We start from the raw sequence: 13,544 nt of genomic DNA on the forward strand, positions 1-13,544 counted from the left end.
TAAACTTGTAATTTTATAAGCACTTCAGTGATTATAGAACTATCAATGTAAAATATGTATATATTTCACATTTATAATGCAGTAGTCAATGGTAATGAAATTGATGTGCTTTAAAAAGCATTTCATTAGAAGTAATTAATTATTTCAAGAGTTGGACTGTACAGAAAGCTGCATTTCAAATTTAAAATCCCATTCTCGGTGTTATACACTATTTAAGCCATGGTCCCCCAGGTGACGTGGACATATGGGTAAACCATAAGCTCTGCACTCACCCTCAGTTGTTGGTTGTCGTATGGGAAGCAGAAGCAGAGGGTGATACCTATCAACCATGATTCGTCTATCAGAAAACTCAGTTTTCAGATGAGGTTTATCTGATTCATTCTGCTCCGATTTTTCCCCCTTACCTAAAGCCTGATCTTAAGAAGTGAGGCCAGGGTGATTTGGGAGCACATGTCCTGGCTACCCACTCCTGATAACAACGTAACAGCTGGGGGTCAAATCCCAAAAGAAAAACTGCTCTTCTTTTCAAGGGGCCATGCTTTATTATTGCCCCCTCCAACTTAATACGGGGTATGGGAAAGCCTGAGTAGTCAGCACTCATCCTCAGGATCTCATTCTTTACAAGCACTGTAAGGAGCACTGCCAGTCATTTCCCTGAAGGAAAAGCTGAGGTTTACTGCTCTTTCTAAGTCTATATTATTAAAACCTATATTTCAAAGAGAAAAGCATTGCACAGAAGCTTAACTTGATACACATACCCTGTCACCAGGAGTATCAATTCAAAAATTGGAAAAAGCATAGTCAGCTGATACAAATGTCAGTATATAAAAAGTCCAGAATGAAATAACTGTACAAAAACACATTTATTTCCCTAACAGTGTAAAATTAAGCAGTCGAAGTGTGCTCTACAGTAGAGCTGGCCCAATTGTACTGTTCTGGAACAACACCACAACCTCATTTGTATGCAGAACTTCCACACTCATTCATTTCCAGTGTTAACTAAAATTAACTTTAGTGTTTGATTTTTGTTGATTTTTAAGTTGTTTTTGCGTTGTTTTTTTAATGAGTCTAGCAGTAACTTGAAGAACTAATCTTCAACATGCTCCAAGAAAGGCCAAGCCCAAAGTAATGCACATTTCCATGATGTTAGCTGTACTAGTGGACTAAACTTTCTAAGTATGCTTACCCCAATTATACAACTTCACATGTCAGTAACTGTAGCCTTTTCCCAGTTCCCAGCAACAAAGTTATCTTGAAAATAAACAGTAGCTGAGAATGTTAGCTATTAATTTTTTATCAGCTTACTGCAAAACACAGAGAGAAACAAGTGCCATGTTTTACACTTTATTAATGACAGTCTAAATCCTCATATGCACAGAATGAGTAGCATTTTCTGCAGGCTTTATTTCCATGGCAATGGCAGCACAGTGCAATGGCATGAAGCTTTAGACTGAAGACAATGGCAGTGAGATAAGAACAAAAAAACGACCCCAATCATGAAGTTTCAGAAACAGACAATTATTGGCTTAGAAGAGAGGAAAAATTATTTTTGCTTTGACAATAATTTGCACATCTGGTGTTAACAAATGCATTTGGCATAAAATAGAATAAAAGCTACAGTAGCTCTGCATGTGAACAGTAGTTCATGATGCATTGGTATCTGACTTTCATTTCATTCAGAATTGCATTTAATATAAAATATCCTGCAACAGATTAAAAAAAAAAAAAACACCTTAGTGTTTAATGATTTCAGTATTGCTTACTGTCAAAGGTTAAATCATTGACTGGAATAAGGCAAAGTTATCTTTTCAAAATGTAATCAGACAGAAAACAAATGGAGCTTTCATTTACCAAATTCTATGAAATGTTTCCCAATCTAGAATAAACTGCACTTGCAATTTTTTAATGTTTTTTTTTTTACTGTTTTATACTACCATTTAAAATGGGAGCATATCCTAATAGAATTCTGCATACTTTAATGTGTTAATAATTGCAAGCATTACATCACTACAGATTATCTTAAAACCCTCTAGATCTTTCAGAAACTAAACTGGGTTAACTGGACAGAGGTTAAATTCATGTTAAACAGCACTTATAATTACACATTCATAAAATGTAGTTGCAAATCTTGTGCTATTAATTTATATAATGCTAGAGTAATTAAGTCACTGTTCCAAATATCTAATCTGAAATAATGGAATTGGTCTGTGACTGCACCAATACTATGATCATAAGTAGGGAAATAATTCAATTTCATATTCAGAAATAAGACTTTTATTTGAAATCTGGAAGCATTCCAACCAGTATTAGAAGGGCTAAAACTTCAGTAAAACATAAATTACTAGACAAAATTATATATAACCATTAAAGAACAAGGCAGCTCTAATTAAAAATATTCTCCCTGCTTACAAGATAAAAAATATCTGCAGGGTAGTAGTGGTATAATGTGCTATTGCAGTTCAGATATGGAGACAAACCACAGTGATTAGCTGCCAAGGCAGCTGCTAACCAAACACGCTTCAGATATATACTCACCAACAACACTAAAGGAAAATGGCAACTCATCACTTTGAAAACATCAGCTCTTTACCCTACTAAAATAGGCGTATTTTAAGTTTTTATTTCCATTTGACAACCAAGAAAAGTCAAAACAATCATGTTTGCACATACATTTACTACTGATTGCTGGTTGCAAAACACTAAGTCCAAAACCATAACAATAAAGTACCTTATGGTTACTGGAGTAAAGAGCAGCATTGTGGTAACATTGTCCAAAAATGCAGAAAGAATTGCAGCAATAAGGCACAGAAGCGTAATCATGGCCCACACCTTGCCTCTAGAGAATCGATAAGCCTGATAAAAACAAATAGCAACAAAATTAAGAGACTAGGACATTCCATCTGACTTTAGAAAAAATGATAAACAATTTCACCGAAGGCTAAACAACAATGAGCTCAGAGAAGCTACTACTCCATGCACTTCCAGCGTCCCCTCTCCAATATTAATTGATTTAGCACTAAAACATTTTCTGGAAGTGGACACCATGCACAGAAAGAAGCAAATATGAAGATATCCCATGCTCCACTGCCAGATATGATGGAGGTCTGTGGTAGGAGTAGGGCTGAGTTCCCACTTTCTGCCCTTGGGGCTGAGTGGATTAGTATGGTTGAGCACTCTCACCACCTCCACACGTTGGGACACCTTCCTTCAGAGCAGCACTGCCAGGGTTACAACTGGGGCACCTATCTACCAATATTCTGTTTAGGTTTTTTGCACAAAGCAGTCTTTTTTTATTGCTTTTGTTTTATTTCTTTCCACAGTTCTCAAGAAAATTAAGTTTTGCAGGTGAAGGAGTTGCTCACTATAGGTAATACTTGCTTTACACCCAATCCATCAGAATTACACTTTTCATGTAATCTTTAGTTCTACTACTGTGCAAAGGTCTGTGGTCATTTATCATCTGTGATCCTAAAACTAATGATTGTTCTCATATTTCCTCTCTCCTACTGCCAGAGACAAATAATGATTTCAGCTACAGAGGAACTGTGGTCTTGGGGAAGTCAGAGGGATAATTCAGTTCTATTGTTTACATACTCATGTACCCTACCAGAGGCCTTTGCCTTTCTCCTGTAAAAACAGAATTGCCTTAAGGGTTTCCTTTCATCTCTGTGAGATTTTTTCAAAATAAGAAGCTGACCACTGTCATTTGTGGTGTGATAAATATAAACTGCCCAAAGAAAGATTCTATTACACCAAGCCTTATCTTAGAAGATCTTACAAAATACTAACTTGATTAATTTAATAACAGTTAAGAGTACCAAAACAAACCTACCTTTACCGCACAGTAATCAAAGAATCCAGTCTCTGAAAATATGGCCACCAAAACCATCTACCAAAAGATGAAGAAAAAAACCAATTGCTTGCAAATGATTTTTACACAAAAACAATGTGATGTACTTCACACCCCTAAAAGAAATCTTCCATATTTCATAGAATCACCATGGCTGGAAAAGACCTACAAGATCATCCAGTACAACTGTACACCTATCAACAATAGTTATCTCTAAATCATGTTCCTCAATACAGTGTCCAAACTTTCCTTAAATACCTCCAGGGTTGGTGACTCCACCACCTACCTGGGCAGCCCATTCCAGCACCTGACCATTTGCTAAATTTTTGAGAATATTATCACTGGATATCAGGATATCCAGTACAGCTGTCAAATACCTCATACATCATCATATGGTAAGAATTTGTTCTCAGTATAAACAGCCCCTAATTAGTCAGACATTTTATTTGCTATTATTAAGTAGGCATCATACATTGAAGACTCAAAGTATCTCCCTTATGTCATTAAAAAAATAAGCCAATAACAGTGAGTTTTCAGCAGTAATGCACTACAGAGTACAGAAGATACCAGCTCCTGCACTTTCCCACTTTTCTGGGAGGTTGCCAGTCTATCCAAATTTGCTCCCAATAGATTTTTTTTTCCCTTTTTTTTTTTTTTTTTTTTTTTGAGGGTGTGGAGCACTGTCAGGAAATAAATGAAGCTCAGGCTGTCAACAGATAGCAGGATTTTTTTCTGTATATACTGTGTACATCATATTAGAGTTTAATCACACTTGGACACTTTTGACCATAAATAGCTCTGTGCAACATGATTAAAATAATGTATTGTTATAATCTGATCAAATATTTCTCCTCCATTTCAGGCTTTCTCTTTTTGGTTCCAAAATTAATACTAAGGCAACAAAAAAGATTTTTTCAGCTGAGTGTATTTGGGGAACATTTTGAGTAAAAAAATTAGCAAAATAAATGATAATATTTGGCACTCCAACAGAACGTTCCAATTATAAACCTCAGTGATGTTTTTGGTGTGTTATCAATACAATCTACAGATGAAAAAAAAACTTGAATCAAAATTTTCAAAGGTTACTCCAGAGGTCAGCTCATCATCATTTTGATATACACCTTAAGGAACAAATTTTCATCAGAACAAGTTTTAGTAGCAAAATATTTAAAAAATATATCTATATATTGAATGTTAGAATTTCAACACATTTAGAGCAAGAGATACATCTTAATTACCATTCCAAACAGTAGCGCCAGTGTCTCATAATCAATCCACTCTACCACTTTGACCATACTTGGCCTCTGCAATCAAAAAATATTATCAGTGAATACCATGGAGAAGCTAACTTGTGATTAGCTATGAATTATAAACTCCAGTTAATTTAGGAGTCATTTAAATAAGCCATGAATGAAAATAATAAGGGTTCCTTAAAGGCACAACAAAAAGACTCCTCTATTATTTTATTAATACTTTTACTTCTACTACTACTAATTCAGTGTGCTGCAGTATCCTAAGTGAGTCACTATCAACAGTCCACATTAAGCTCTTGATTTACACTTTTGCTCCTTATTTAGCATTACAGAAATAAATGATAATAATGATTACATGTTGAAACCCACTTTTCTTTTTTCCTAAAAGAACAGAAGCATATAGCTTCACCTGTGAACAACCTGATGGATATATTAACATTACTGTAAATGACAGTGTTAAAGTAAATCTGAATTCAAATGTCTGTACTCAGCTCCCTACAAATCAGAAGAAATTGCATCAACTGACTTTTTCTTCCTCTCTCTGTACATACTCTAAGCTTTCTGTTTTCCCCATGACGTTTTCTCAACATAATATCTTCCCTACCATCTCACTTTCTTCAAAAAGAGTACCATGTTCACCCACAACATATCAACTTCTGGAATTTTTTGTATCATGGACAGAAACAAAATGTGCACTTCCAGTTCAATAACTTACCTCCCCAATAGCAGCTAATGCTGCTAAAGCTGCCAAAGAGCCCAGCATCGCCGCAAGAGTCCTGTGAACTATCTGCAAGAAGGGGTAAGAAGCAACCAAAGGATCCTTTTATTATCTCCTTATTATCAAAAGAATAAAAATTCCTACAGTTGATTCTTTTTTTTCTTTCCTCCTTTCTCTTTTTCTTTTATTCCTTATTTTACCCTTCTACCCCACTCTCCTCTCTCAAAATAAATAAATAAATAAATAAAGTGTCTGATTACTTTGTCTCACTCTGGGATAAAGAGAAGGGGCTTGAGCATGAGTTTCTTTTATTTTCCATCCAGTCCCCTGAGAAGGAAAGGAATTCATCTTCCCAATTTAAGGAATGCTAATTTAAATGCTAGGCAACCCAGCCTGAGCTAGTCTTCCTGCTTTCCCTTCACAGGGAAGAAGACATGGCCAGTAGGTCATCCACCTCAGTCTTTCTAGATGCTTTTTCATCTCCAATGAACAACAACTTGCAAAGCAAGACCAAAGCAAGAGATTTCTCAGACCCAGGTCAGTTTATCTGGTAACGACACACTAGATCAAGTCTCTAAGTCCACTTTGTAGTCTGGGGCACAGAGAGATCTCACAAGCTTGTGCACTTGCAGTCTTTCTTCATACAGTGGCTTTCTACACCAGCATTTTCTCTAAAAAATGCTTTCTCTTCAAGAAGGACGTATACTTTAGCTAAAATTTTCTGGAAACCTTTATTGCAGTATACTCAGTTCATCAAATATACTTTTCTAATTGTGCATAGACTAACCAACCCTTGGGCAGTGCTTCTAACCACCTCTAACATTTCTAAAGTGTATAGGCAATGCAGATGCATTGTATCCAGACTTTAAACTGCAACATCACTCTTAACAAATATTTTAACACTTCAACGGTTCATACAATATACAGACTTTTGTCCATGTCTATATATCCAATGAATAAGCTGCACTTAAATTTCTCAAGGAGAAAGTATGAAAGCAGATATGCCCTGAAAAAAATCGCTTTTTCTCCAAGTGCTCATTTGTAATTATTTAATCCACCATGTCTGGAAAATCAGAGATTGTGTAAAATAACTCAATTAAAGTTAGAATTGAATTAATAAAACTTGCACTACAAAAGACTGAATCTAATCAACATCATTTACTATTAATGTGTTTAAATATTCAGACATAAGACAGAATTATAGCTGAGACAGAAATAAGACAGTCTAGAAATATTTCCTTTGCTGTTAATTTCATGAGAAAAAATAGGATGCGGACATCTGAAGGCTCTTCTGCATACTTGGAAGGGAAAGGAAAAAGGAGACATTTGGCTTTGATTTTTCCTTTGAACTGAAATTTTTTACAGTAATGATAAATAACAAAGCAACTTGGCAAATGACTAGAAAAATAAACAATTTAATTGGCTAATTTCAGGATTCATTTGAAAAAACCTGTCATTTGTTCAAAATGCACAGAAGTATAGTTTGGTCATAGTAGCAAAGGAGGGTTTCTATGTCCTAGTGGTATAAAAGTAGTACGTAGCACAGGTCACATCTCCAACAAGCTTCCACAGATGTGTATGGTAAGGCATGATTACATCTACAATTTCTAGATTCAGAGTGTTGATATGAATGCACTCCTATGGTTTGTATGAATATACAATATTGCACGGCACTCAATACATTCAACATTTCATGTGTCTGGCAATGGCCAATAGCAATTATGCCATACAGTTCTTTCCAATAGAAGACATGAAACAGAGGTGTTAACCAGGGAAAATCAACTTCTTATGAGGACAAAGTAAATGGTAAGATACTGGGCAATCCTCTGTGTTCCTCAGACTAGACGATTTATCCCCATCAAATCATCAGATTTATCAATTAGCTCCTTCACAGTTCTCAAAAAAATGTCAACAGGTTTTCCCAGATTTGATTGGTCTTAGATGTTTTATATTGTTAATTTTGATATTTTCACGTAAGAGTCTTGCTACTATCATTGTACTCTTAACTGATTATACTGCATTGACTACATTTTCAGTTTCCACAAGTTTGCTATCATCTATGGGTAAAACATGCTGTAATTTCTGTGGAAGGATGAGGGGAAAAGTATTAATGGAGTAATCCAATCATTCCTTTATCCTTGTGATTTTTGAAGAGGCCCATACAAAATGTATCCTGAAGAATGAATCAAGACTATTCAGATTTGAAGTTGTACTGCAAAAAAATCTTGTCAAGCGTGAAACTCTTCATTTCAGCAAACTATCAAGTGGAAGTTTCACAGCAATATTAAAACTGGAAAGCATATAATTATTCAAAAGATGAGCTTTGGAGGAGGCTTAGGAAAAACTGGATTACTCTCTGATTTTCTTTTTGCATAGCACAAACTGCAAACAAACCATTTATTTGTAGGTGCATTTTAAAAGCTTACAAAAGGAGAAAATAAAATATACCATTTATAAACTATGCCACTCTGATCCACAGTTCCATCTAATACCTACACTTCATCTATCTCTGGAAAATCTTAGATTCAGAGGGCGTCATGTTATCAAAAAGTCATTATTATTCTTTTGGAAAATACCATGGACCAATCCAAACCCTTGGGAAGACTGAAAGGAAGATAAACTTATTTTCAGAACAAATCTCAGAGAATCCATAAGCAAAAGCTCAGGTACAGAATTGGAAGAGCTCAGAAATTAATTGGCACAGACTTTTAGCCTAAGGAAAGCTGAGAGATTTGATGGACTTTTGAACTTAAAGAAATTTTGAAAGTCAAAATGTGAAATCATCCATATTCAATTTATTCTTCTCATCCTTGAGAAAACATAACTTTACGCTTTTTAATAAGCAAAGACAATTAACCTGAAAGAGCCATGATTCATAAGGAGTCCCCCTTTCAAATTGGAATTGCCTATAAGATCACAGATCTTGGTTGGCTGCCCAGGCACAATTAGTTTGAATCTCAGTTAATGACAGTGACACACATGTTCTGGGTAACTGAGAGGCATAGTTTTGGATGGTTGGGCTGTAATACATTTTAGCACAATGTGTTCTCATCAAATACACTGGTGTCATCAATAATTCTTACGGATCTTTATTTGATACCTAAACCTTCCTCTCTATTTCATCTCTCCTTTCCAAAAAACATCTCCATCACTGATAACTTCTTGTCTGGAGTACAGTTCAGCTGTACCTCATTGCTTTGACAAAAACCATCACCAAAATTCTTTCCATCCTGCACACTTCATATGAGCACCTCTTTCTCATTCTGTCTCCAACTTGCCTCTTATTCAGATGTCCTTTTCCATTCCACCTCATTCTGTCAAAGCCAAATGCAAAAGGAACTCCTTATTTTCATCTCACTCATTTCTTCCATGGAAGAAAATGGATCCCCACATTGCAACGATTTTAGACCACTCTATAAAATTCATTTGCTATAAAAGCTAATTTCCACAAAATATTTCTTAAAAAATCAAGTAATGGCCATTGAGAATAAAAATCAGAATAGACAGGAAGGTGAAATTTTGCATGTTAGAGCTCCCCATTTCACAGCCTGCCTATCAGCTTTACAGTCTCTTTGCAGAAGGGAAATCTTCATCATCATCCCTGTTTTTGTCTGCAGAGCACTCAGCAGCACTAACTTGGTGAAACAGCAAAGGATAGGACTTATCTTTCACAAAGGGATAGTTAACTCAATAAAAAACTGCTACTGAAAACAAGACAGCACAGATTTAAATTTTTTCAAATGAGGCACAGATCAGGCCCAGAGCTCACTGATACGGGACATCATTTATGTTGAGAGCTGAGAAACAGAATGTCAATTTACACAATTTTATATAAGCAATTAAAGCACACAAAGCTGCAAAAATGGAGGCTGTTGAAAGTAGTATCAGCAAGGTGGGCACCAGAACAGCAACACTTCAGAGTCATGCCACAAGGCAAAATAATAACGAGGAAAGATCAGAAATACTACTATAAGAATTTTTTTCTTAATTATCTACAGAAAGCTTGTCTCATGATTCCCTTCTGTGTGATAGTGCACAGAATGGTGATTTTGTATTATAGTTTCCATACTCTAAATTCAGAAGTAAAGTCTAACATAAGAAATCAAAACAACCCAAATCATTTATGCAAAAAGTATGCTGTGCTTGATGTTAGCTAAAAATACATATTTCCACAGCTTTGATGCAAACTGGACTTACACAACCTACAGCTCTGTCATGTTTAAATTTCTTTATCGACCTGAAAGTACTTTAAAAGTTTTGCACCAAGTTCATCGGATTTTTTGGTAGAGTACAATAACATCATTATAAAAAGAGATCCAAAATTCCTCCACTTTATCTTGTGAAGTGCTCCAGGAGGCAAAAGGAAATTATTTAGGAGCCAAGTGAATGGTGACCTGTATGCTATTTCAGAGCATACATTTCCTTGCTGAAATCTAGGGCATGCATATTTCTAAAAAGTGTTGCTGAAGATATTTGATAAATCATACATCACACTAAACATTTTATTTCCACAAGTCTTTATAAGTGATAAATGGCAGTTGAAAGATGACTGTCAGTGACTTTAATGTAAAGCTTCAAATGCAGCCTCAGTTCATTTCTTACTTTAATTTTTTCTCTACTGAAGCCTGTTGCATTAAAATATTTCTTTTTTTCCTGAAAAAATCATTTTCATATGATAGACTGACAGCATTGCTTCATTTCAACAGGAGGTGGTTATTCACATGCCTTTATTCACATATGAGTTTTATACATTTTCCACCTACCTTCAGAGCAGCTGAGACCTTTGCTATAAAATCCACAGCCAAATACCTCTTAGTCTTCACAAAGTCTATAGTTCAACTGTTTATTCTCAGGGGACAGAGACAAAGAGAAGGGAAATAAAATTTGCCCTAGGAAAGCTTTTTTTCTGACTTAATGTTCTGTATCATTTTCTTTTTCTGTTTTATTGTGTTAAAAATATCCTCAGCAGAGGAAGAGGGTTTTTTTTCAAAGAGGAAGAGTTTGTTTTTCCTACATACAGTCAAGAGAGTATTAGCCTGATTGCTACAATAAATGTATTCAGATCCCCTCAGAGGAATTTTTTTTTTACCATTTGCTGCCATATACTTTATAAATGTTGGTACTTTGCATTACCTTGGACTAATCCAGCAGTTTTAGTAGGATACAGACAAAACTTGAGTCTTCCATGTGGATTCAGTCCAATTATTGTTTGGAAAATTAACAATGAAGCCTAAAATTGCCATCAGAAACTGAAATGCAAACCGACATTTGAAAAAAAAAATAATAATTTTGCTAACTGACTTAGATATTTTTTCCTTTATCATATACCATAACTGAAAATTTGGGCTTACGTTAGAGAAAAAACAAGGGTTAAAAGGCCTTACAATACTTGGAACTCTGCCTTACAGCAGATCTGTTTCAAAGCTGAATGGCATCAAACGCTCAGACCATGGAATGTGCTTTACTTCTGAAAACTTGCACAATCTGGGCAGAATATAAACTAGTAGACTAGAAATGCAGGAAGTAGTCAGGTATAAGTGAGATCACAGCAGAACAAAAAAAGGAAGGTCAGTTGAGCCAGTCATATTTGATTTCCTTCATTCTCACGTATACTAATGAGCCCATCTAACCAGTAGCATACTGGGGATGAAGGTAAAGCAGCATACCTCCCACCCATTTGGTATGCCAGCTAAAGCTTTACATTCTACCCTTACCCTACATGACCACTGTAGAAGCAGTTCTGCTGCTCTTTCAGCCAGAGAGCATTCTTCCCTGAGCCTGGGAACCCCTTATGAGTGACCTGACTCAAGAGCTAGTGTAAAAGGAATGACAACAGAAAATCAATTGCCTTAGAACTACTCAGCTAAGTAGCAGAAAGTAAATTCTGCAGAGATTTAATGAACTGAGTTGCTAAACTCAGTTCAGAAAGTATATCTTATACTGATGAAGAATTCAGGAATAGCTCTTGGGGCAAGAACATTGGGTACAGCTGTTGAACAACTTTGCACCTCAAAGATTCCAAAGGGACTAAAAGCATTGCAAAAGCCACTGAGAGGAAGAACAGTCATTTGTAACTTTGTCTGCAAATTAGGATATTATCTGTGTGTAGTATCTACCCACAGACAAGCAAATCATATAATTAGACTTTACACTAGTATTATTTTTAGAAAATTTTAGTACTAGGCTCATTTTTGTAAGTCAGGATATATCAAAACCACATCACTGTACCTAAGTATGTCTTGCTTGGAGAAAAAACAGATTATTCATTTTCAAAATAATTCATTGGTAATTCAATATGATAGTACTACCATATGCATGAAATGCGTGCTTAGTATCACCATGTACCATCTTTCCTATTTCCAAGAGATTCATACTAAATAAATAAATAGGAGTCTGTCATATCTCGTAGTTATACCATTAGAGTCATTAGTAAGTGCTTTTCAGCTTTTACCTACTGGGATAGTTCTGATATAAGAAAACTATACTTCCTCAGGAAACACTGGATAGGGAAATCCAGTAACATCTGATAGTCCAACAGTCTCACAGACTCAAATGTTAAAAGTGTGCATTTTTATTTGCTCTGTATTAGGGAATTTTGTCTTAATGTAAAAATGGACAGAGACACAACAAGATGAATGAATCACAGAATCACAGTGTTTGGAAAGGACCTCTGGTGATCTGTGAATCAGGTTAGATGAATAAAAGGTAGAATCCTGTTGATAGGAGACTGATCATTTTAATGTTTCAAAGCATATCATTCCTGTATTATTTCATCTAAAAAAAATATTTGCTATACAACTAACGTAGAGAGCCTGTAAAGAATGTGATGCTGCTACCCAGAAGATGATAAACCAGACTGCTACTGCAGGCAGACGTGACCAAAGCTGTTGTATATTGGCAGGTTGGCCTGGCAACAAGTTTTCAGTCTAGCAAAACCTTTGCTGTTACGGAATGTTTTCTTGAAACCACAGAAGATGAAATAATCTGTATTCACAGCATCCTAAAGTCTAACTGCATTACAATTTCAAATGTAAAGAAATTAAATTGAGAAAATCACAAAACTCAAGTCCACTCCTTACATTCTCCCATGTTCATTTATTTCTCTTTGCCCTTGCTGAAGGAAGGTGTCATCTGCAGCCCCAGAGCAGTCTCATCCATGATTATGCGCATTAGAAGCGTATGTGAGTTTTAACATCTTGTTAAAATTTTACAACTTCATGGCTCCCAACCACTGTGCTTGCCATAGGCAAGGTAGAAGCTGTACAGCAACATTCAATCAAGCTAATTTAATGTTCTATTGCCTGTCTCAAAGAGAAAACAAAACAAAAAAAATCAACACATATAGAAAGGCAAGACATTTATGCTTGAAAATCTTTCCGAAATTGAACAAACCACATTTAAAAATTAGTTTTAAAAAGTAAAAGAGAATAGAAAATAGACATCTAGAAATTAGTTTTTACACTTAGCATCAGAAATCTGACTTCTGTTATTACAGAAAAGCATAACATTCTGCGAAAAGTGGAGCCTGGGTGCTAGCACCTTTTAAAGCTAGCAGCGCCATTTAGTCTCCAGAATAACAAGCAACACCATCCTGTGGTAATTTTCTTCTATTAAATTCTAAATTAAGATTAATTTACACGCTGCAGAAGTACTGCCTAAGAAGCACCACATCTAAGACATTTTTCTTTAAAGTACACACTTGTACGCACACACACATATACAG

General features: G+C 35.5%; 1 protein-coding gene across 1 annotated transcript in view; it reads right to left on the bottom strand.

Moving 5' to 3' along the window:
• OCA2 (OCA2 melanosomal transmembrane protein) overlaps positions 1–13,544 on the bottom strand; it is a 170,568-nt gene that overhangs the window by 109,616 nt on the left and 47,408 nt on the right. Inside the window, 4 exon segments of the mRNA XM_065741233.1 lie at positions 2,729–2,853; positions 3,833–3,889; positions 5,089–5,154; positions 5,819–5,890. Of these exon segments, the coding sequence (XP_065597305.1) occupies positions 2,729–2,853; positions 3,833–3,889; positions 5,089–5,154; positions 5,819–5,890 (320 nt within the window).

The sequence above is a fragment of the Cyrtonyx montezumae genome, unplaced genomic scaffold (assembly GCF_038088225.1).
Source record: "Cyrtonyx montezumae isolate F1298 unplaced genomic scaffold, pur_monq_1.0 scaffold_3, whole genome shotgun sequence".
Classification (NCBI taxonomy): domain Eukaryota; kingdom Metazoa; phylum Chordata; class Aves; order Galliformes; family Odontophoridae; genus Cyrtonyx; species Cyrtonyx montezumae.